General features: G+C 38.3%; 1 protein-coding gene across 2 annotated transcripts in view; it reads right to left on the bottom strand.

Annotated features, from left to right (window-relative positions):
• Positions 1-26,826, bottom strand: part of AMMECR1 (AMMECR nuclear protein 1) — a 103,041-nt gene that overhangs the window by 11,619 nt on the left and 64,596 nt on the right. For both annotated transcript variants that reach the window (XM_065901197.1, XM_065901196.1), the window contains one exon: positions 5,868-5,982. In XM_065901197.1, the coding sequence (XP_065757269.1) occupies positions 5,868-5,982 (115 nt within the window). The remainder of the gene's footprint in view (positions 1-5,867; positions 5,983-26,826) is intronic.

Genomic DNA, 26,826 nt, shown 5'->3' on the forward strand with positions numbered 1-26,826 from the left:
GCATTCCTTTCCCAATGTTCCACAGCACTTGAAAAAACATTTGAAGTAGAGCATCAGGACAAAGACTAAATTATCATAATGGTAGTGACATCTTATACAACAACCTCAAGGTCCCTGAGAAAATACTGTGAAAAACATTTTCTTGGATACACGAAGCCTATGTATTTTTTTTTAAAAAAGGCAGAAATCTTCAGTTAGAGGAGAAGCAAAACATAGTGTATATCACGGTTGGGAAAAAATAACCAAGGGCTGGGGGTTGACAGAACATGTACCACTAGAAGTCATTTCACTTGGTGACTTTGTGAGTCATGCTAATCATCTGTGTATGAATGGGAACACTGTTTTCAGTGGAACATTAAGAGGAGCTAGAAAAAGGTAAACCTTTAAGTGGGGAGAGAGGGTGAAAAGAACATGAACTTCTAAAATACGTGTGAGATAATGATGGCAGCTGATTTATTCATCTCATCTGTTTACTCACGAAGGTTGCTACAAAAGCGCCCTATTATTAACTGCAACTGACCACGTCAGAAATCAGCTGTGATCATTCAAGGGGTGTGCTTTCAAAGTGAAGTGCAGCTCTCTGAGTACCAGCAGTCCAGCAAGCTTGGGTGCTTTAGGGACAGAGTGAGACTAGGGGCTTGAGGTCTAGCTTTATAGTCTGGGGACAGATTTTTGGCATCACATAAGGATCATGCTGGCCAGCCCCACCCAGCATGGGTTTATTCCACGTAAGTGTTGGGTGCTAAAAAGGAACCGTCTGCCTTAGGACCACAAGTGACAGCTGTATACACAGGTGAGATCTCAGTGATTTGGGGAGCTAGATATAGCAAAAAGTACCTTATGGTTTGTGAAAATGTCAGTAATCTACTGAAATATGATCGGAAGGTCTACTTCAGGATACAAAAAATATTTCTTCCTCATACCTTCAAAATAATCTTGTCTCTAAAGCAGAGATAAAAGATGCCTGACTACAATTTATAAAATATTTTGACGTCTGTCAGCAAATTGCTACATCGGTTCCCCACAGGATCACCGGTAGCATACTTGCTATACAAGTTCTTCTACAAACAAAAAGCTTATTCATTTATATCATCTCCCTGAAAATGAGCAGCTAGTAGATGATACATCTAGAATCATCCCACGAGTCAAGCTCCAGGGATTGTGATGTCATTGGTTTTATCTTTTCAGATCTTTAAAAGGAAACATGGCTCCCAAATAGTGTAACTATACAAGTTCTAGGCTCTGTATCATTTTAGAGGACTCCAACATGCTGCATGAGCTTTTCTTTCTTTCTAAAGCGCCATGTCTGTCAGCCATGCTGCCATTCAGAATTAAGAGAGTGCTGTCGATCGAAGAACACAGAACAATGGTGATACGTTTCTGTGTTCAAACACAAGGCAGACCACTTCAGATTTCTCCCTAGGGGAGCAATTTTCCTCATTTAACAATCATTTTAGTCTTGCAGGTAGATATTTCTACTTAGCAGCAATGAATTTTTTTTCCCCAGTTCAATCACTCCTCATTCTTCTCATGCCTACCAGGGCAATAAGTAGATCATGATGCGGGCAATGATAAGGGAGGGACCGCTGTTCCAATTTGTCTTTACAGCCTTTTGTGGCTGGCTTTGTTGTTTTTAACGACTACCCAGGTTCCTTGAGGGGCTACCTACAGATACTCATTTTAAATGTATAATTACTACTTTGAGGAAATATAACAGAAGGAAGCATTACTGATCATTCTGTCAATTCGACAGTGACTTGAAATTAATTACATCCACTTGTGAAACCACTTATCAAACGTTCTTCACATTATCAGATAGAAGCATTCTAGCCTCTAAGTCTGATGTAGATCCTATTTTCCTACTAACTGCCGTCATAAAATTAGAGACATGTTACCAGAAGACAGCTCCCAAACAGGCTGAGTTAAAAACCTTGGATGGAGAGTAACTTCCAGCCCTGTGGCAGTTCACTTGTCATTTGAAAATTAGGTGTCTATTACCACTGGTCACGTCCCTCATCCTCATGACCACAGGGATGTCTTTCTTGTTGCTGAAGTTACCTAACTCTACCCTTGGAGACTTCTAGACTTTGCCCTCTCCCTGCATTGATCTGGGCATTTTTGTCCCTTTAATTAGGAATTCTACTGCAGGAACACGCTGCACCGGTGGGGGTCAACTCTCAAACTGTACTTCCACCAGAAAAGCCCCACGTGAGAGGCTTCTGCTCATATAAAACATACTCATTACCAACCCCTGACTTAAAAATTCTCTATTGAAATTCTGTAATCATCTCCTGTTTCCCCCTCTGGCATAAACATATATAGCACCTTGCATTTCCGGTTAAAGCGAGACACTTATGGTGAAAAGGATAGTTCATTCTTGGAAGAAAAGGTGTACCTATTCGGCAGTGTGAAATTTCTCAAAGTGAAACGTATACCTTCATAATACAGACTGACTCCTCATAAAGGAAATCCACGATATAAATAATTAACTTATATACAAAGGTAAACCATAAACGAAGACTTCCCCATAGTCCTCTTTTTAATAGTGACTGTAAATTTAATATGATCTCAGTTACATAAACAAATATGCAGTTTTATTGATACAAAGACACAGCAAAAGAAGAGAAATAATTCCAAACTATTAACAGTGGTTATCTCAGAATGGTGCGACCGCAAATGGCTTGCATTTCTTTCTTTATATTTTGTGAATTTTTAAAGTTTTCTTCTTCTTAGAATTACTGTATTATTATGGACAGTAGGTTTAAATACATACATATATATGCATATGTTCCTTTTTATTGTGGTAAAATACACATAACATAAAATTTACCATTTTAACCACTTTAAAGTGTACAATTCAGTGGCATTAAGTACATTCACAACGTTATACAACCATCACTACTATCCAGTTCCAGAACACTGTCATCACCCCCAATGGAAACCCTGTACCCATTAAGCAGTCACTTCCCATTTCACCCTGGCAACCACTAATCTGCTGTCTATCTTTATGGATTTGCCTACTCTGGATATTTCATATAAATAGAATCATACAGTATGTGGCCTTTGTGTCTGGCTCTTTTCACTTAGCATAATGTTTTCAAGGCTCATTCCTGTTGTAGCATGTATCAGTACTTCATTTCTTTTTATGGCTGAATAATACTCAATTGTATGGCTATAATGCATTTTGTTTATCCAGTCATCTGTTGATAGACATTTGGGTTGTTTCCACCTTTTGGCTATTGTGAATAGTGCTGTTATGAACATTCATGTATAAGTTTTTGTTTCAACATCTGTTTTCATTTCTTTGGGGTATATACCTAGGAGTGGAATGTTATTGACATATGCTTTTTTTAAAATGTCTTTAATTCTACTTTGGCATTCTGTGTTTAAAGTAGCAATGCTTTTTCAGAATTATTAAGGATAACCCTAATAATATCATTCTTACAATAATACCATTCCATTTTCAATCACTGATTATGGTACATTCTTTTTTAAAGGCCAAATCACGTTCTTTTCAAAAATGTAATTTTCATCCTTATTCTTTGGGAACAAATTTCTTTTATGCTAAACACTTTAAACTATGATGAACTAACTGAAAAGGACAGTCTTTTCCTCTTAGCATAGCCATTCTAGCAGTACCTAAATCACTTTCAAATGCTTATATATTAAAAGTACAAAAATATATGCATTTTGTTGTTGTTTCTTTAAAAGAAAAGCATCACTAAATAGACATCAATATTTAAAGCTTAAGGGATGTATTAAATATACAACACCAAGTAGAAGCATACAGAATCTTCCAGAAATTCAAATGGTGATCAGAGAGGATAAATACATCCTCAAAGAGTACACAGTGCCAATTCTCAGATGTTCTACCTCCCACCCTCCCAACAGAAAGATGATACGTCTCATGAACACAAAAGCCCAATAATATCAAGGTTCATTTTAGCTGTAGACAGTACTTGATGTGGGCTAAAGAAGACGATGGTGCGCTTACCCACACCTACTTAAGAACTTTCCCCAGAACACATGCACACACGTTTATGCAATAAACATTCATGTACATGCCACACGTGCACACTTATGCACACACGAATGCACGCCCTCCCCCCAGAACCATACTTCCAACTCAGTGGCTGCAAGTAAGGGAAGAAGTGTTTTTGTAGCTCAATCATCCCTTAGGTCTCAGGCTTTTTCTGTTATTATCACTCCCATCCCCACCAATACACACACAGCACCCTGCAATTCAGAAAGCAGAAATAAAATTCTAGCTGGAGAAGAGGGAGTAGTCCCCTTAAAACAGTCAAAGAACCACCCAAACTGTAATGTTTGTTAATAAGTAAGGGATATGATTTGGGATCATTTAAAAATAAAGTACTGGGAATATTTCTATAATATCGGTGGACTTCTCTTTAAGAAAAATTCAAATAGGAACAGTAAAACTTATAGAAAACAATCAGTTAGGAAATTTTAATCCCATAAAAGATTTTACACACTCCAACTTTCCCAGGATCAACACTATCAACAAATTTTATTTTTTCCTTTAGAAAAAAATCTTAAGATGCTTTCGTATTCTAATAATGCTCCCAAAAAACCCTGCCACAAAATGCAGAAAGGAAATCTTTCATCCTACTCTCTGCAGAATTTTTTTAAATAGCTCTGGCATAACAACAATGTTTATATCACAGAGATTTTTTTCAATGAATATTACGAACTTTATAAATGTCTTTTTCTCTGTGTGGAAAAACTGAATCGCAATGGAGTGAGTTGTCCGAAGTCTCACAAGGAATGAGGGGAAAGCCAAAAATAAAATTAACTGTCAAGAAAGTGGTCTGTCCACAAAGCAAAATATCTCAGTTATCATGGGGGACAGTCATTCTAAAAAGGCAGTAGAATTAAACACGTTATATATCATGATGATACAGTCGTGTCATTTACGAGTATGTGTATGCACAAGAATGCCCTGTATATCACTGAATTCCCATTGTTTAATTCTTACAGCACTTACTTCTTCGTGATTGTGTATACTCCTTTTCTCTGCTATTAGACTCTAAGATGTTTATGGCAGGGACCAAATTTTAACACTTTTGTACATGTAGCACATGCCTTGAAGTACAGTAAGCAGTCAGGTAACATGGGTATGTTTGCGTGTAAAATTTCATAGACATACACTCAACTAACTCCCCCCAACCGCCAAAACAAATCATGGTGAGAATCTTTGAACTTCCTTAACAACTCAACCCCACATACTAACGAAGAACAAAAATATGATCAATATAGGATACTCTGATAATCCCAACGCACAGAGACACCCTAGATATATATACCCTTACGTGTTAGTGTGTGTAAATACACAGATTAAGGTAGCCAAGAGTGAATTAGCATGGTTTACCTGTAGTTAACTAACACCCTGTTATTATCCATGAGCTGACTTCCCCAAGTGATGTATCATCCTAACCCTTTTGCTCCTTGTTTCTGTGATGTATCCTCTGACTACCTTAACTGCTTGGTGGCAGTCACACCAGAGTGCATCGGAATGGAAATAAGAGGAGAAATAAATTCCAATCAGTCCTGCCTACTACTTGTTAACAGCTTTTATGAGGTGCTGTAGTGAAGTAATAGGATAAAAATGAAGAGCAAATTCAGTTTGGGGGGTTAAAACAACACAAGGTACTTTGCCTTTAAAAAAAGAAAGAAAGAAAAACTCCTTTGCTTACAATTTCATTGATCAGCTGTGAGGTTTATCCACGTTACTCTCCACCTCCATTACAACAGGAAATGGGCTGAAAGAGTTATTTTCTGGGCCTAATTTTTAAACAATTACTCAGGAGTTACTTTCATTTTTCTTTAAAAATTCTCTATAGCCTTACCTCCCAGTCCAAATAATCACAGACGTCTTCGAAGTTAGTGAGCAGAGACACTGAGCAGAACAGCCGCGGCAGCTCATCCCTTGTCATTGGGGGAAAACGGCTATCTTTAAGGGCGCTGTTGAAAACAAAGCAAATATTAAAGCAATCACTAGATATGGGAGTTCTTAGTTTCAAAGGCAGGCAATCATTTGAAAAAGGTATGAGATTAAAAAAAAAAATCTCAGGTGAGAAAGGTGCCCAAATCTTCAAATGTATTCACGGGCTCCAAAGATTTTAGAAGTCGTTATTTTTGTTCATTCAGTAGATTGTGTTTACTAGCCAATTCTGTGACCAATTCAGTTGTAAAAAGTGAATGATCAATTATATTTCCTGTACAGTTATTTCCTTGTATGTTTCCCTGTTACTTGTAGAACCTGACAATGTTTTATTTTACTTTTGAGGAGAATAAAAACCAGAGTAGTGGAAACTTGTGGGAAGATTTCTGGATCTAGCACTGTTGGAAAAAATATATACATATTTCATGTTGTTAAAAAAAAAAAGGTTCATACTAGGTTGACCAGTTACCATAGAACAGCATCTAAAGAGTTCAAAAAAAGATAAAAATTTTATTTTCTTCAAGCAAAAGAAATCAAAGAAAATGAAAATAATCATGCAAATTACACACTAAAAATACAAGGATGTCAGTCCCCTATAAAGGATAATTCAAGATATGACTCAAAAATTGTGAAACTTCAGGAAATAGCACTAATCTTAGGAAATAAAATTATGATTAGGAGACCATTAATCACATCAATGGATTTCTGAGTACATCAAGTCTGACTGGACCCTGTAATCAAGGGTAGTGTACCACAGTGCCTAACTCTAGAAAAACCCAACTGTAAAGGACAAAAACGTTGGAAGATCGTAATTCTTCCTGCAACAGTAGAACAGGCAGAAAATACAAAGACATCCACACACCACACACAGACACACACACACACACACACACACACACACACACACACAAAGGCACTGTGTGTTCCTTGTACTTTTAAAAGAAACCACTTCCTGGTCAAGAAAACAAACACACCTCTGATTACACACTATATTAATGGTACTGCTGGCATTTGCGCTGTCGCTCTTCAAATGTCCTATAAAGCAGAGCCAGGCATGGAAAATGTTTTCACAGATTAATCCTTAAGAGGTTAAAAACTTAGAGCCTACAAACTGCTTGGGTCATAACAAAGTTCCATGACCTTCGGAAATAATTCCTTTTTCAGTGAGTTCCTCATTGTTGGATTTTCTTTTTTCCATCCCTTCCTTTGCATTCAGAAACTCACTCACTCTACTGTACAAATATACCCCTATGTTTGTAAGTGTTTTCAATACATTTTGGTGTTCATTCTATCCTGCTATACAGAGGAAAATGCTTACAGAAAGATAGAGATGTTATATATAAAGCATACATGTTTTTCCCCATTCGAGGAGCCAAGATTAACCAAGAAAATCAGGAAATCTGTGATAATTCATACTCTGAGAACAGCACTTCACTACTTTATAATTTAACAACATAAATTTCCTATGGCTTGGCTTCTTTTATTTTCCAACTGGCAAATAAAGTTTAAAAAAATATTTTCAAGTTCTCATTCAAAGCCAAGATAAAGACATATATGGTGTGTGTGTAACGTCCCCCCCAGCCCCAGACCTGCCACAGGAGTGAAGTTCTAAAACACAGACCAGAAGAATCCCATGCATAAAAACCCAAAGGCCAATCACACTTTCAGTTTTCCTTGTGAAAAGCAAAAAAGGGGAAAAGAGCCTTATACATTAGAATAACATAAAATATAATTTTTAGGGTTATAGATTTTTATTGTGGCAATATACACAACATAAAAATTACCGTTTTAACCATTTTTAAGTGTACATTTCTGTGGGATTAAATATATTCACATTGCTGTACAACCACCATCACCAACCATCTCCAGAACGTTTTTTATCTTGCCCAACTGAAACACGGTACCCACTACACACCAGCTCCCCATTCCTCCCTCCTCCCAGCCCTTGGCAAAAATGTTGTAATTTAAATACACTTTTATAATTTCAAATAATTATAGTAATATAGTCGCAAATGTTTTTCATATATAACAGCTTTATTGACGTATAATTCACATACCATAAAATTCACCCTTTTAATGTACACAATTCAGTGGTTTTTTAGTATATTCAGAATTGTACAATCATTACCCCGTCCAATTTTAAAACATTTCATCACACCAAAAAGAAACCCTATACCCATTAGGAGTCAGTCCCTATTCTCCCCTCCCCCCAGCTCCTGGCAAGCACTAATCTCCTTTCTGTCTCTATGGATCTGCCTGTTCTGGACATTTTATGTAAGTGGAGTCATACAATATGTGGCCATTTGTGTCTGGCTTCTTTCATAATGTTTCTGAGATTTTATCCATGTTGTAGCATGTATCAGTACTTCATCCTTTTTTAATATATTTTTTTCTGTTTGATAAATTTGACAGGTTACATTTTGTAAAAGTACATCATCTTTTTAATTACCCAATAATATTCAATTCTATGGATATATCACATTTTGTTATCCATTTATCTGTTGAAGGACATCTGAGTTATTTCCACTTTGGGGCTACTACGAATAACGCTGCTATGAACATTCATGTATGTGTTTTTGTGTGGACAACAATGTTTTCATTTCTCTTGGATAGATACCTAGGAGTGGAATTGCTGGGTCATGTGGTAATTCTATGTTTAACTTTTTGAGGAACCATCAAACAGTTTCCCATAGTAGCTGTACCATTCTACATTCCCACCAGCAATGTACGAGGGTTCCAATTTCCCTACATCCTTGCCAACACCTGTTACTGTCTCGTTTTTTTCATTATAGTGCTAGGCCTCCTTTAATGAAAAGGTTTTTGTATCTAGCTCTAGCTTTTACATTAAAAAAATACACATGTTGAGGTTGCCATGCAGTTAATGTCTCAACACTTTGAGGCAAGTTATTATTTTGTTTATTTCCTAGCAAATCAGTGAAAGGTATATTTTAGCTCAGTGCAATTCAAACTATTATTTCAAATCAATGAAATTTTCAAGTACCTAAAACGTAACTGAGGATCAGGCTAGCAAGCTTTCCTCGTGATATGGAGCTGGTTGCTCAATCATTTGGGGCTTTTAAAAAAAGAATGTTTAGAACAAAGAGTGAGTGGGAGAGGGCTAGCATGGCTAATAACATAAATAACAATCATGCCTCGCCATACCAACACTCAAGTGTTTTAACTTCAAAACTCTGAAATAGTGAAGGTACATTAATCGTGATGCAAACAGTCTGATTTTACAGAAACACTCATTCAAACAAGACTTTTAATTCTTGCGTTTTTCATCAACTCTAAGTAACTTTTCATTAAATTCATGAACACAGACAAATTCTAAAAGGCAGGAAGCCCTCAATATCTCTAAATGCAAATTCCTAGGGAAAAGAACTAGCAATGAAAGCCTAGCAAGGATTTAAGGGATTATAAGAAAAAGATGAAAAATGTGGCTGGAGACTGACCTCAGAGCTGCTAGGCTGGTGTGGATGGCTGATAAACGAGAGGATTCAGCTTCCCTCAGCCCCGTTCTCTTTAGTATGTAGAATATGTGATGTGGAAGCTTAGCCTTTAGAGAGGCTATGCTGTCTGGAGTCGGGCAGTGACTTGCTCAAGGTGACCCAGCTAGTTAGTGACACAGGTAGGGGTACAACCCAGATTCTCTGACTCAAGTCCACAATTCTTTCTAGTATCTGTACCTTAGTTGCCACCTTTGACTGGATTATGGGTTTCTTTTTTAATTTTAAAATGAAATGCTTGCTTTACTAGGCAATTCTGATCTCATACCTGCAGTGCCTCTGCCTAAAGAAGATAAATAATAATTTAATAGCATTCATTAGTAGCCGAAGGGTAGATAGAGCTAGACTTCCTGTCTACTGGAAATCTGCAGGAGCAAAAAGGACCTTAAAATATTAATATTGTCCATGGAAAGCATTTTATACCAAAGTAGTGTCTGCCAATTTAAATTCTAGACAGTCTAAGGAACTGACAAAGAAAGAGATCTTGTAATAACCTCGTATGAAGTTCTCTTTGCTACAATAGGAAGCCATTTCCTAGTGTTTAAATATTGCTAGGAAAAAAAGAACACTTATGTACAAAAACCTGCGGGCTGCTCCATCACCCATATGATGGATGGCTAAGGCTTAAACAACAGTTTAATTCAATACCAAATTCAAATATATTCAAATTCAAATTGGCATCCTCCCAAGAATATATTTCACCTAATTGAGAAGCAGCATTAACATCTGTCAAAGTTAATATCTAATGTTAAATAGCACTTTAATGAAAATGAACATTAAAAAAAGGAATTAGCTATCAAAGAATCAAAGGGTTTGTGACAGTACCTGGAAACTATGAGGGGAAAAAAAACAGCTGAAAAGAGACAAAGCCTTAGATATTGTAAGGCTCATCACAAACAATAGAGCATGCAACAGAAATTATTTAAGAATCTAGCCAGCTAGCCATTCACTCACTCATCCATTCATTCCTTTGCTTTCTAAAACACTGATGACCTTAATTGGTTAAACAGTGGAAAGTTACCAAACTGCCGAAGGGCTTCATAATTACAGGCAATCATTTTTCAGGACAAGGAAGTAATTAAAACCAAAATTAAAAATCCCTGTTTGGATAGGTGAAGAAAAGCAAATCAAGCATACATTAGTCTAAAATTAAGACCAAAAAAAACCCCCCAAAACAGCTTTTTCACGAGGGGTTTCAATCATCTGGAAATTCTGCCATTCCTCATGTGACATGTCTGAATTCCAGGAACTTAGAATACTAGAATCCTAAACCCAAATCTGAAAAGTTTTCTATATCCTCTCTTTCACATTAAGTAGCAATGTTAGCTTCTCACTGTTAAAAAAATAATAGACACAAAACAGAATGCAAAAAAGTTAAGTGACTGTTCATCATACCTAAGGGTAGAGAGGAGCAACAAAGGACATGGTCATGGTTAAGGAGGGAGGAAGGGAACCTCATTTTGGTGAGAGCTGTGACCCAAAAAGGGGAAATTTTCAATTGTAAGCCATACGTAAAGTGTTACTTAATTGGGAGATGTTTTTCCCCTTTAGAGTAATGAGTACAACCTACCTGCTGCTTGATGAACATTAACATTAAAATGTATTCATTGGAATATATATTTTTAAACATGATATGATGGGTAATTAACAGGGAATAGAGGAAAGAACTAAGGCATGGAACAAAAGGAAGAGAAAGTAGGAAGGTGGGAAAGAAAAAGAAAAAGGAAATATATGCAAGGAAAGATGGATAGGGAGAGAGAACAAGAAGCAGGAAAATGAAGTGGGAAGCAAAGAAACAAACAAATAGAGACACACAAAGGGGCAGAGAGAGAACACAAGGAAGGAAGACTGGAAGGGTAAAAGAGGGAGACGGAAATCCAGTGGGATGGGTGCTGGAGGTTTTCATATGTTATTTGGCTCCTATCCTGCAGGATTCCCTTAGGCTTTAGAGTGTTATCACCTGTTGCCCTCCGATTGGCTTAAAGTACTTGAATTGCTCTAATCTCGAATTCTTAAAAGCCTCTGCTCTCTGAGATGGCTACAGCTGCCCACCAGGAGGGAAAAATACTCTGCGGGCTGCACGCTCTGATGACCAGAGCAATAGTGTCAAGAATCTGCCTCCCAGCCACAAGTTCCTCACCTTTAAATTAGGAGACGAGGTTGTGAATTTGATTTCGTGGAGTGGAACTACAACTGGAAAATACAAGATACATGAAGAAACATACGGCTAGATGTTTGGTGTATATGGCGGGTATTCCTCGTCTCCCTCCATGTAACATCCACGTAATGCTTTCCCTGCAGAGTTTCTGGATTTACTTGATACGGTTTTTAGAAACGAACTGCTAGAAACTGGTTTTTGTTTTCATTCTTTTTCTGACGAAATCTTTTAAAATATATTCTACCAGAGTGTAATGGACATAATGACTCAGGTTCATCTTTAAGACTCAATATGACTTGAGTCATTCATTACTATACGGTATTGAAACAGTGCTCTCAATATAGTCTTGGCAATAAAAAAAAATCTGTGGGTATGGAAAACAGATTAACAGTATGACCACCAGCAAGTTCCATCTTGGGAAATCTGAAAGCGTGAGATAATCCCTACTTTTAAGAGAATGTAACACAAAAAAAACCTGTCGTAGACTTTCAAAGTTTCTAAGGATCTTGTTTCTGTGTTCTCTAAGTTAGGATACTATAAAACTGAACTACCTCTCGAATTGGATTAAATGTAAATTTTATTGCCTTTCTCGTAGAATCTAGAGAAACTTCCACAACGCTGAACAAGTATTATTTCCCCAGGGTCATCAAAAGCACTTCTCCAAGGTGTAATAACTGTGACTTACTGCCAATAAATGTAGCTCCTAAAAATGAAAACCTGAAGTCATTATTAATACATGAGCCTTATTTCACAGTCCTATAGAACCCAGCAGAGGAGAATGGCTAAGAGCTTGGATTCTAGAGTCAGACATAACTACGTCTGGATCCTGGCTCCACTGCACACTAACTGTGTGACATCTGGGCAAGTCTCCTAACCTGTGCCAGCCTCCATGTCCTCACCTATAATATAGCACCTCACAGAGCTACTGTGGCAAGTGGACAAAATAATAATACCTGCAGAAGTGCCTTACATACACCAGGTGCTCAATAAGCAGTGGCTGTCAAAGAACTTTGGTCATCGGCATATTTGTTAAGTTTATGCCCACAGGGCTGCCTCCATATCATGGTTCTGGTGAAAGGAATGGAGCCCCAGGACTAAGATTGACCCTTCAACCTTATGATGAGAAGGTCTAAGCAAGTTATCTGCTCTAGGAATTTACTGTGACCATCTAAAGGGGATAATGGCTACCCTTTCAGGTTCTGGTGTTTCTGAGAAGCCTTCATCTCATTTTCTTTCATTTTCAAAATATTTATTAAGGCTATACGCCTTTTATTAAGTGAAGAGCCACAGAGGATATAAGAACAGATTACAAAATAATATATGAATATATGTAAAAGACATCGACAGGAAGGCTGAGAGGAATGGTCAGACAAGGTTAGCGTCTTTCCTGGAAGGACCTGTTTTACACTCTCTGCTACTGGTTTACTTGTTACCAAGTGACCCAGAATTGCAGGTAAATTTACAGAAATTAAATGTATACACATTTTTTTTCTAGTAAGAAATCTACTACATCAAGCGAGGTACTTCATCAAGAATTTCCATTATCCTGCAGCCATGCATTCACATGTTGCTTTGTAATGTAACTCTTAGATTTCCTGAGCTAGGTTTTAAAAAATCTCCAGGGCACGGATTGGCTTTTTACTTCCATACAAAAAAAAAAAAAAAATGTTTACCAAGAGATGTAGTTCCCTGAACGGTACTCAATTTGTCTTCAATGGGTTTAGGTATGTTATTCTCTATCCTACTGGTTATGCTCCAGCAAAATCCTTAGGAAAAACAAAACAAAATACTCTGTAAGCAGCAGACAGAGAACGAGAGCTGAGAAGCTCCATGCTTTCCTCATCTAACCCAAAGGTCTCCAAACTGTTGACTGAGCATTCTTATCAGTAGAAGTCTGAGCACACATCCTCAATATGTATATTTATTTATAAAATACATACATGTACTACTGTCATGTATAGCTAATATATCCAAAGCATAGTACAGACTTAGAATAAGCATTGTTGTTTAAAAAAACCAGTGGGTATAAATACATATTTCAAATAATGTTCTTGATAATTTCCTTCTTATTTGGGGGCTGACATCTTGTCAGGTCTGATTAGATTATCTTCATTTTTACTTGACGACTTGGCCGACCAAGTTACAAAGTGACTTGCAGGAGAAGTGGCAGCTAGCTCCCCCTTTTTCTTGTCCTTGCCTTGTGCTTGTAGTATGACTATTATCATCACTCCATTGTTCCTTTGCAGGAATCTTCTTAAGCCACTTGTCCATCCTGAGTGGCTTTATCTAGCTTTAGCTAACCTATGCACAATGGTCAAATGGTTTAAGAAGATTCCTGCAAAGAAACCACAAGTTGAAAATAATACTACTTCAGTCCCTTCTTATATTTTAGATAAAAAGATCATAAATAGAATTTCTAATCTTTTCTTCCTGCCCCACAATGGATCATCTGGGTGCACCCCTCTTAGGAGACTGCTAATCTAAAGCTCTTAATCAAGTTCTAAGACACTGGTCCTCCTAAAATACTTAGACATGACGCTATGAGCAAAAAGAGCTTTAAATACAAAAGAGCCAGTATCTATGGAGCGCCCGCCGTGAGCCAGGTGTTAGACGTGTATTATCTTGTTGAGTCCTCAAAACAACCCCATTTTGTAGATCAGGAAACCGAGGTTCAGCGAGTTCAGCGAGATTAAGCAACTTGCCCAAGGTCACAAAAACAGGTAAGAGAGTTGACATTTGAACTCTGGGCTACCTGCCTCTATGGCCCATTCTCTTTTCACAGCAGCGCCTCTAGAATGTTAGCAGATCAACTTCAGTATACGCACATTCAGTCAGTTTTAAGGAATTTTCCCCCCAATTAATGCTGCTTCTCCTGGGGTTTAACTGGATGCTTTAGGTTATAAGTGTGGGCAAGTTCTGCAACGGAGATAAATGGCACTTTTTTAGTGAAAGTTTTGGCTTGTTTTTGTTCTCTTCTTTCTCCATTTTGATCTTGGTGACTCAGAGCTGCTGTCATTGAAAAACATCTGTTTTATCTAAATTTAATAAGCCCTATTAGTGGGACACTAAGCCTTCCCTTATTCTGAAGCCTTTCCACAATTTGAAATTTAATCTACTGGAAGTCATAACAGCGTTACCAAAGTACTAGTTTCGGACATATCTAGGCTGGCGGGCCTGTTTCTGATTTTTAACTTTGCTTTTCCAACGTGAATGAATAAGCCCTCTCATACTCACCACAAGAGTCATGCAATTTTTTTTTCCTTCCCTCTTTCCATGGTAATCAAATCTATAAATTAAACTCTGTAAACTGCAAAACATATGGTGTCACTCTAACTTGTGTGCCGTGTGAAGGTGGCTTGGTCTTACCCACGGGTTTACTGTCGTTTCTTAAACTCGTGTCAGTCCTAGATGGTGCAGGCCTGCTGAGAGCTAGCACGCTGGCTCTTACTGTGGGGCCTGTCTCTGATTTTCTCAGATGTCTCTGACAGGGGACTAAAGGTAACAAAGGAAAAGGGTTAAGTCAGTCTTGAAGATGAGGTCCAAAATCAACTTATCAACTCGGTCCTGCTGAGGAAGGGGGAACGAAGGACTCCAGTCCTCTCCACTGCCTCAACCGAGATGTTTTTCATCTTTATTTTCCTTCTCTTCTTCCCCTCCCCCACCTTCTGGATGTTTTCCTCCTTTTCTTCCTCTTCTTCCTCTACCAAGGAAAGGAAGAAAGAATTGTAAAATGTCACAAGAAGGAGCTGAAAGAGAAGAACGGGGGTGCGGGGAGGGATGGGAACATTAAGTAAGGCAGCTGCCATTGGGTCAAGATGACCCATTCCATTCCGTACTGGTTTTAATGTTCTATTTCAGCCTTCGGGGAGTAGATGAGTGATGGTGACAGAGGAAGGTACACAATCCACTGCCTGTTTCTTTCTGGGGTTTACAGGATACCCTTGAAGAGCAGAAGGATGGGGGTTGGGATGAAAAGTCAAGGGCCTCACCCCCAGAAGCCTAGCTGCTTAAACACACAAGGTTACAGAATCAGTTTCTTTGATCTGTGTAATTTCCAATGACATATATCTCTACAATGAAGCATAACTACACGCCTGTTTTTAAGGCCTCTGTAACTTTCCTTACATTCGTTTAAATGGAACTACCTTAATTTTTGTCACTATGTGGTAGCTTTGGGGGAAAGTTTCCTTTAAATCATTCATAACACCTTTGTTTTATATGATTCTTCATAGCATTTCTAAAGGGTCTTCACATCTTCTATCCTAGCTGACGCTCAAAACAGCCTCATGAAGTTGACAAGCTAATGCTACATTATATTAGAAACCATAATAGGTGTTCCTCCAAGAACAAGACCCCTATAGTCATAGAGTCACGAAATGTCAGAGCTACAAGCACTTAGAGACCATCTGGTCCACACCCTTCACTTGACATCTGGGGGAACTGGAGCAGAAAGTGATGTGCCCAAAGTCACACAGCTACTGAGTAGTGGAGTCGGGACTCATCTGCTGCATCTCCCGACTTCCCTTGTCCCCCCGCCCCCCCGCCATCCATTCATCTTTCACGTGTTTGTTGACCAACTCTGTCCTAATCCAATAATACTCTACCAGGGATGTATGGAGTAGGAAGAAGAAAATGATGCCAAAGGCACCGGGGAACAGCTAGAACAGTAAAGCAGTGAGCTTCCCAACACTGCCAGGCCCCTGGGACTTGCCAGCATGCTGAAGTCACGCAGAATCTACAAACTGAGCAGATATGGGTGAGGGAGCAGCAGACCGCAAATGCTGTGCTGTGAGGGCAGCGAACACAGTCATCACTACTGCCCTCCTCTGCGTTTCTAATCCATTCCCTCCTCACCTCTCTTTATAGTAGGTGTTGCTCTCTCCTTGTTGTGCTTTCCCCTTGTTCTTTTCGCCCTTGCAGTCCGGGCCATCCATTCTGGCCTGTCATTTCTCCCTAGCTGCTGAGCTACACAGAAGAATCGCACAACAGAAAAGTTATACATTTTTAAAATAAGGTATTTAATTCCCTTTTATCAAGCTCTCGCAACTAGAGAATCTGTCCTTGTTGTAAATGCCACGCTGTGTTCTGATTGTGTGTATATAAGTATGTCAGACTGTAAGCTCGTCAGGGCAAGGTAACCTCAATGCCCATTTTCCAGTAAATAGCACACCACCATGCATGGATCTGGCACAGGAGAAATATGTCGTTCTTCATGTACTGCTAAAGCCCTCGGACTTTAATCCAACCTACCTTCCTGTCTCTTAACTTGGAACAGATTTTTACTTTATTCCTTTCAACAAATGTTTAAAGTGAGCCTGGTCGAAGAGAAAAGGATATTTTAATGCTTCATCTCTTGTTTGGTTTATATCTTGATAAATCTAATTTTCAAAGGCAAAGAAAAATTTCACATGTATAGTTTCCCATTCTATTACCATTAAAAATTACTTAATTCTCCCACTGAAGAGGTCCTACTTTGATTTTGTTTCCATGAGACAAGCACATGGGGTAATGAAATATGTTGGAAAAGCTTCGCAAGATGCTGCTGAAATAACAACAATTGCTGATTCTGTACTGCAGTACATATTAGGAAAACCACAATAGATACTAAAAGGAAACTGCATCATTTGGGGATGGAAAAAATGCAATGGATAAAAGCCATGCAATTTAAATTACAGTCATGTGACAATAGCTCCGTCCCCCACAGCAGCAAAACTTGTAGTGAATAAGTGGCAGTCCTAATGATTACTGATGGAAGAGAATATCTATGACCGTGAACTAATTAATGCAGCAAATATTTATTGAGTGCTTGCTATATGCCAAGTACAAGTCTACACACAGGGGCATAGTCTGTTCGACTGCAGTCCTGTGGAACACCTTCCCTCATAGAAGTTTCGCTATGGCGGTAACTGGTGTTTTGAGTCTTTAGTTAGATTACTGTGCATTCACAGCGCAGCACAGTTTGGTGACATTTTTCAATCTAGAGCTCACAGGCTGCTATAAATAGATAATAATCTACTTCCATGATAGAGTTACAGAGTTGCTTTGATCTCACAGGCCTTCCCTCCCCCCCCCACCCCCCGCAGAAAACACAGATGCTTTGCAACCTGGAAGAGCTCAGTGGCCTCTTATGTTTGTGCAGTGATTATTACTACTATTTGGCTGTAGTTTGGAACATACAGGGGCCCATATTACTCATCTATTTTTTTATGCCTTTCACACCTTCTTATAAAGGAAAATCTTATGAACTGGATGAATCACAAGTCAGCAAGGGCAGGCATAGAAAAAAGAAGCACAAGATAACAGTCTCTCTAAATGAACGTGGGTCTAAAAGAAATCAGATGTCAGTTCACAAATTTTTTTTTAAAAATCCCTAAAAATATCCTCTGCCTACTCTTCCGGTTCTCTGTGGGATTTCAGGTGAGTAAGCGTCTAAGGGGGAAAGGGGGCTTGTTGGAAATCAACCCTCAGAGGCAATGAGAATGATCTAGAGGGAGAAGAGCTGACTCAGGAGAAGATGGGTGGACCTGTGATGCCCCCCTGGTGGGGCTGGCAGAATGCTCGTCAACTGAGACGTTCTGACAACCCACGGGGCTTATGGGGGTTAAAGAAGTAGTACGCACCAGCACAGATTCCCTCAATCACATTAGACTTTAACATTCCCAGGTCTGGTTTGCCTTTTACAAGAAATAATGGTTTAGAATGCTGCTCAGAGCCTGCTCCACACATCTGAGAGGCCAGGTTGTAGCACCTCATTTTCCTTAGCTCTCCCTCCCCCATGTAACTAAAAGCCGCTTCTTAGACTTTGGTAAACAAAGTGAAGGAAACTGAGAGAATATTTTCTGTGGACTTAACTTTCCTGGAAATAATTATCAGTGATGGAAAACAAACTCTTCGTAGCAGAATAAAACGTCATTAATTTGAACTCCACTAATTCAAAATCTGTGTTAATTCAAACAGACCTAGGCTGACAGGAAAAGAAGGGTCTGCTCCGCTAAGCAAATCAACTTTGTAATTAAGGTTGGAAGAGAAGTACAGGACTTGCTGAAAGAGAAACTATTTTCAGAACTGTAGAATTAACCATCTACGTGCACTGTAACCTCATAATTACGTGTGTGTGTGTGTGTGTGTGTGTGTATGAAAAAGCAGATCTCTGGAAGACTTCTATTTAAAAACACTCAGCCCACTTGGAGTTACCTGTGTCACTAAACCAAGCAGAACTATTTTTAAAAGAAATATTGCCTTCATTCTTTATTGATCATTCTGGACTTCCTGCAATTATTTTGAATTTGGGAGCTGAGCTCTGACTTCTACTTTGGTGTTGCTAGGCTACTCGCCTACAGTTGTGGTCACACTCAAAGACCTCTGAGTACGAGCCTTACGGGAGATCACTAGTAACTGAATCAGAAATATGGCCCAAGCCTCCTGACTGAGTTCAATCACTTCCTTACTGTCTGACCTAAAGAAGTCACAAACGTTTAATACCTTGGGTTATATCTAGCTATAAAACAGGGGGCAGAGAGAACAACAACAAAAAGAAGGCTTATAGCCCTTAGATTAGAGGCCTACACACCAGAACGAACAAAATCAAAGGGAAAGCAACAAAGTCCTTGGGAAACCTAAATATTCAGTCATTATGAAACAAATATCAAATGAAAGTCCAACAAAGTAGCATCACTCTCCAAAGGAAGTACTCCTGAGGCTGTTACTCCTCACACCTCCATACTGGCTCTGACTTCACTAGCACAGGGCAGACTTCCAGCTCCCTCTGTGAACATGGCTCACTGCCTGAGAGGCCTGGTTACCTTGTCACAAGTTTAGGTATGACCACTCTAATAATATTGTAAGCTCCTGGATTCCTACCAGTTTCCCTTAAGCACAAGACACACAGGACTAGCACATCATGGGTGGCTACACTACTAATTTCGCTTGAGTTGAGGTGATAAGACTCCCTCTTTTCATATACAGAACTGTAAATCAGAGCAGTAGCTTTTTTTTTTAAAAAAAGGTTCCCAAATTTCTAGTTTCTATAGAAACTCTGAAAATACCAGAACCACGAAATGTGTTTGCTTAAGAAAATTTGGGACACTAAAATTGATAGGTGTCCCACAAGAATACCGAATAAAATAATCATAGGTCAATGTTCCAACAAAAGTGAAATGCTAGCCAGTAAATTTTATAGGGAAAAAAGTTCTTTGAAATGGTTTTGGGCAAGAAAGTCTATACTCTCTTTTTTAAAACAAATTTTATTTTATGTTAGAGTATAGTTGATTTACAATGTTGTGTTAGTTTTAGGTGTACAGCAAAGTGATTCAGTTATACATATACATATATCCATTCTTTCTCAGATTCTTTTCCCATATAGGTTATTGCAGAATACTGAGTTCCCTGTGCTACACAGTAGGTCCTTGCTGATTATCTATTTTTTATATAGTAGTCTGTATATGTTAATCCCAAACTCCTAATTTATATACTCTCTTTTAAAACACAGGTCTCTTAATGCAAATCAAAACTACAATGAGGTTTCACCTCACTCTGGTCAGAATGGCCATCATTACAAATGGCCATTACAGAATGGCCATCTACAAATAACAAATGCTGGAGAGGGTGTGGAGAAAAGGGAACCCTCCTACACTGCTGGTGGGAATGTAAATTGGTGCGGCTACTATGGAAAATAGTATGGAGGTTCCTTTAAAAACTAAAAATAGAGTTGCCATATGATCCTGCAATCCCACTCCTGGGTATATATCCAGAGAAAACTGTAATTTGAAAAGATACATGCACCCCAATGTTCATAGCAGCACTATTTACAATAGCCAAGACATGGAAGCAACCTAAATGTCCATCAACAGAGGAATGGATAAAGAAGATGTGGTATATATATACAATGGAATACTACTCAGCCATAAAAAAGAATGAAATAATGCCATTTGCAGCAACATGGATGGCCCTAGAGATGATCATACTAAGTGAAGCAAGTCAGACAGAGGAAGATAAATATCATATATCACTTATATGTGGAATCTAAAAAAATGATACAAATGAACTTATTTACAAAACAGAAACAGACTCACAGACATAGAAAACAAACTTGTGGTTACCAAAGGGGAAAGGGGATGGGGAGGGATAAATTAGGAATTTGGGATTTGCAAATACAAACTACTATATATGAAATAAACAACAAGGTCCTACGGTATAGCACAAGGAACTATATTCAATATCTGGTAATAAGCCATAATGGAAAAGAATATGAAGAAGAATATGTATATATATGTATAAGTGAATCACTCTGCTGTACACCAGAAACACAACATTGTAATCAACTATACTTCAATTTAAACAAAAAACAAACAGTCAAACAAACAAAAAACCATAGGTCTCATTATCTACTGGGCTGATCATCTGTGTCAATCTCTGTATCAGTGTTAAAATGAGAGCTAAGAGAGGGTTCACAGTCTCAAAATCATCAACATCTGGACACCATAAGCTTGTGACTCTTTCTTTTTCTATTTATAAAATCAATTTATTCGTATACAGGTTTTCTTGGTAACATCTTTATTGGAGTATAATTGCTTTACATTGTTGTGTTAGTTTCTGCTTTATAACAAAGTGAATCAGCTATACGTACACATATATCCCCATATCTCTTCCCTCTTGCATCTCCCTCCCTCCCACCCTCCCTATCCCACCCCTCTAGGTGGTCACAAAGCACCGAGCTGATCTCCCTGTGCTATGCGGCTGCTTCCCACTAGCTATCTATTTTACGTTTGGTAGTGTATATATGTCCATGCCACTCTCTCACTTCGTCCCAGCTTACCCTTCCCCCTCCCCGTGTCCTCAAGTCCATTCTCTATGTCTGCGTCTTTAGTCCTGTCCTGCCCCTAGGTTCTTCAGAACCATTTTTTTTCAGATGGGAATTTTACTTTTGAAATTATGCCTAGTATAGGCAAATATTTAAGGTGGTCAGCAAACACAAGACACAGGCCAACTGCTGGGCCGAGAGGTAGCTCCGAGTTGTTCTGGTCTGGGAGGTCTTTTCCGTGGAAGATCATAGAAGGCATAATCCATACCCAGATAAAACTAAGCACTGGCGATTAATTTTCTAAAGAAATATTAAGAAATAAATGTAGTCATAATACAGATTGGACACTTGTCTAAGATTGTTTCACTGCTTAATGCTGGACTATTATAATGCATTAGCATTAAAATTAATGTTTGCAATCTTTTATTTGAAGATGGTTCTTTTAACCATGTATACAACAGCAACCATCCTGTGATTTTCACTACATTTCAGGGCTTCTCTTCCTTTTGGAATACACAAGTCGACATTTGTACCTAAGGAACCATCTAAATAATCTTGTGGGATTAGCTGTTCATGTTCACTGTACTATACGAACACTGCTCAAAACTCAGTGACCCTGGATGATACCTGGAAATGATATTTTCTTTGTTAATGGAAATTACTGCAATAGGGGCTGGATTCATTGACTCCAGGAAACTGCCCCTATAGGCAGCTCTGACAGTCTAGGCCAGTCGAGGAAGCCGAAGCGTCACAGGGCACTCCTACACATACTGCAGAGGAACACTTGGATAGAATTACACCAGTCTAAGAGTTTCAGAGTTAGGACATCAGTCAGCTACAATATAAAAACAATTCTTCTAAATTGGAATCATGTTCACAAAACATCTGGAAAGTTCCCCAAAGGAGAAAAGATTACCCAGAAGTATTGCTAAATAGATGGAAGAGAAGATGCTGACTTTTATCATAATACAAAATTCAGTCAGTTTCCATCGTCCTAGACAAATTAACAGATGTGCTGTTTACCTTTAAGGAAGCCTGGAATCTATTTTAATTCAGCCTTGAAACCCAGACATTCTTAGGTAATAAGTACAGATATTTAAATTCCATAACAACCATCCAGTGTTTACTAACATTTATTTCTTTATAGATTTCTCATCCACAAAATGTATATTTAGTTAGAAAAGGAATTTTGAGGGTTTAGTTGTACATTAACAAATGTTTCAACATCAATGTTTTTTCAAGCAAGTGTAGCCTATAAAAATTATCTTTTATTTTCTGAGTTTTGCTTTGTGGCATGGGCTAAAAGAAAATAATGATATCAAGGATCTTGTTCCCCTATTTTCCTTATTATGCCTTTATATAAAATAATATATTAAATAATAATACTATCCGATAAAATAATATATATATATTTTTTTAAGTGAAGGAGATTAAGAAGTATCAATACAAACTTCCAGTTGCAAAATAAACGAGTCACGGGAATGAAATGTACGGTGTGGGGAATATAGTCAATAATTACCTAATATCTTTGCATGGTGACAGATGGTAACTAGAGTTATCACGGTGATCATTTTGAAATGTACAGAAATATCAAATCACTATGTTGTGCAACAGGAACTGACACACTGTTGTAGGACAACTGTACTTCAAAAACAAACTCATAGGAAAGGAGATGAGATTTGTGGCTACCAGAGGTGGGGGTGAGGGGAGGGGGAACTGGATGAAGGCAGTCAAAGGCACAAACTTCCAGTTATAAGATAAATAAGGACCAGGGATGTAATGTACAACATGATAAAGATAATTAGCACTGCTGTATGTTACATATGAAAGTTGTTAAGAGAGTAAATCCTAAGAGTTCTCGTCACAAGGAAAAACTTCTTTTTCTTTTCCTTTTATCTATATGAGATGATGGATGTTTGCTAAACTTACTGGGGTCACCATTTCATGATATGTGTAAGTCAAGTCATGACGCTGCACACCTTAAACTTAAAAAGTGCTGTATGGCAACTATACCTCAGCAAAACTGGAGGAAAACAGAAGTGAAATAAGACAATAATACATTAAAGAGGATACTTCACTCTCACTACCGTTGAAAGGAAACAATTTTCAATAAAATTTTAATTTAAAAAATCTTCAAGGCTCAAATTCAGAAAAAAAGATAACCTAAGATTAAAGCCAAAATTACTTTGACATTAAAAATGACTCTTCTACAAGCAATGTGTCAAAAGTGTACCTCTTCCCGTGTTGCCTATCACTTGTAATTGTGCCATCTCCCCGTCACAAAAGAAAGAACCTTTGGAGCCATCGTCAACTCTTCCCTTTACCTTACTCCCCACATACAGTCTCATCTTGTTCTCTAACTACCATGTCTCTGTTATACGTCTCTTTACATCCTTCCTGCTACTAATCTAATTCAGGCCTGTAGCATCTCTCATTTGGAATATTTAAAATTAGCCTCTGCACTGTTCTGTCTCTCACCTCTATCCTTTTCACTCCATCCGATGTACAAGCAGCCGGAGTCATCCCTAATGATCTTCTTACTCTGCTGAAAATCTTTCAACAGCAACTTAATGCCGTTAGAAAAAAAAATCCAGCCCCAGTCTATCATTTTCTCTCCCACTGTTCTCACTGGAGCTCAAGCCACACAGGGTTACTCACTGCTCTCCCCCAAACAACATACACTGTTCCGCCTCCTTGCATTTGGCTCAGGAAGTTTTTTGGACACATAATGCATACCCTCTCCACATCCTCACTTTTAAATGTTGAAATGGAGTCATAAATGTCCACAGAGGTTCAGCTTAAATGTCAGTTCTTCTGTAAAACCTTCTACAGTCTGTCCAACCACAGCTAATTCCTCTAACTTCCAGTAGTGTTGTTTATACATCTAAATAGCACTTATGCTTTCTTCCTCATTGTTCTTTTGTGTGTCCATCCATCTCTCTTACAAGACTACAAGCTCATGGAGGGTAGATATCATGCATTGTTCATCTTTGTAGCTCCACAGTACCTGGTACAGTATCACGCTGAGTTAAGTGCTCAATAAATGTGGAATCGAACTGAATAAACTTTATTTCAGCCTGGTGTAATTGAGAAGCAAGACTGCCGGGATTCATAATAAATTCTATCTTTAACTACAGCTGTGCTGTTATAATTGCTGCTTATTTAGAGAAAATACTGAATGCATCTTTCAATCAAGCTTTGAAACTACAGTAACTATTCTAAGTTTGAATTACCTTATTAAGAAAATAAGTAGAACAGTAAGAACACTGAAATCTGTAGTAAAATAACGCCAATGAAGAAAGACCTTTTACTGTAGATTCAGCTGTACAAGTTCAACCAGTAAACCACAAAGGCAGTCTTTTTTTTTTTTTTTTTACCCAGAATATAAAAAGGGCAATATTAAGCATTGCCCTTAATAGCATGAAAACTAGCGAAGAGACACTGGGTACAGCCTTAGTTCTTAATCAGTAAACTGCTCCTTGCTGCAGCTGGATTTGGATCTTCTCCCACTGAAGGGCTGAGTAGATTTGATCCCACTTAATTTCCAAGTCTGACAAACTCACAACTTGGAAGTGGCCTGACTACTGGCAATTGTTAAGCACAGCAAATCCCTTCTCCTTCCACAACTCCCTCAGATGTCCTGCATTCACAACTTTTTTTATACCAGATGTTTTGTTGAAATTAACACATTCCTATCAAATGCATATCAAAAGGACTTCTTTTTTTCCACTGCATTCTATTTAATCCCCAAACTGCTTATTTGTTACACAGACAAGTATTGCATAGTATTTATTGCAGGGGGAATGACAAGGAAAGTCGGGCTCACAGTAGGGTAGGATCCACTCCCTGAGCGAATATTCCCACAGATAATCACAAAGGGGAGCCCTTGAGGCATCTCTCAAGGGGACTTTCTTGAACTTGCTAATAAATACAATGATCAAAATGTTGTCGCAATCCCTAGCCCAAATCTTCTTCATTGGGAAAGAGGGGGTGAAGTACTGTTTTGTTTGTTGAATTCAAGTCTTATTTCTATGTCAACACAGCCTTTCTGTGTGGTTTCTTCCATTAACAGATTCAAGCATAGTTAACTAGACACTAATAAATGGCACAACATGAAGACATTACCTGGGATTGCTCACACCTCAAACTTTGATCCCCGCAAGGTGTCTGGCCATCACAGAAAGATCATTTCTGACAAACCATCACCCACTAACCCAAACCTTTTTAAGACTGGGAAGTACATGTAAAACTTCCCAGAAATGGCCATCTCCGAGGACTTAAAAAAAATACCTGGACAGTAGTGCCACTGTGAATAAAATGTCCCTCGTGAAACAATTCTAATAATCGGCCTTGTGGCACCAAATGCTTATAAGTTGCAATTGTGCACTACAGGTAACATATAGGACGTTAAATATCACTCTCATTTCCTTTTTTCAGGCTATTTCTGTTTCTCATTCATCACATTTGTAGAATTAGTATATATGGAAGCACATGTTAAACTTTTATTTCAGTTGTTTCACTTTATAATAGCAAAACTTAGCAGCTGCAACTAGGATACTGAAATATTTTGTCAACCTTGAAAAGCCTCCCATAAGAACTGTGTTCCCATCCTTCATTAAATGACAACTGATGCAACTGTAAAGCAAATAAGGTGTCAAAAAACTCCTTGAGTTAAAATTATAAATAGAGAACAAAATACAGGTATGTCTCACCTTAGGTTATATCTAGGTTCCTAAAAATGAAAGTAAATTGCTTTTGTAAAATAATTTTATTGTCCTATGGTTTACATGTTCAGAGATGCTTTAATCTTCATTTCCCGCTTCCCTTGCATAGGGTCCTAACATTTTCTTTAATTACCTTATGTACCTAAGTAAACAATTATTTCAGTATACTAAGGGAACTCTCTTATTCAAACATTTATTTTGATCTATGCCTAATCCCCCACAGCTACTTAAGGGGTGCAAAGATGTGAAAAATTTAGCCCAGGTCCTCAAGGGACTATCCATCTAGGTAGGGGAAGACAATCATGTAAGAAACTAAGGACACTGCAAGGCAAGACAAAGCAAGTGCTGTAACAGAGGCACCAAGCAGTGTGTAATGAGCACACACAAAAAAGCAGCAGTAACTCTGGGGGTTTGGGGAAAACCCTGGGTGAATCCTTTGGGAAACAGAAGATGGAATCTGCAACGTGAAACTTGACAGCCATGAGCGTTTACTAATTTATTTGCTTTGAAATTTTTCAATTTTCTTTCTGAAAGGTTTTCTTAGTCTTGAACTTAAAATGGGATACACCTAAGGCAAGAGACAGAACAGCAGCAATCAACTCTGACATTAAACAATTCCACAGAATTTCTGCTCTACCAGGCCCCCATCACCCTTTCTTCCCACCTCTTTGGCC

The sequence above is a fragment of the Phocoena phocoena genome, chromosome X (assembly GCF_963924675.1).
Source record: "Phocoena phocoena chromosome X, mPhoPho1.1, whole genome shotgun sequence".
Taxonomy (NCBI): Eukaryota; Metazoa; Chordata; class Mammalia; order Artiodactyla; family Phocoenidae; genus Phocoena; species Phocoena phocoena.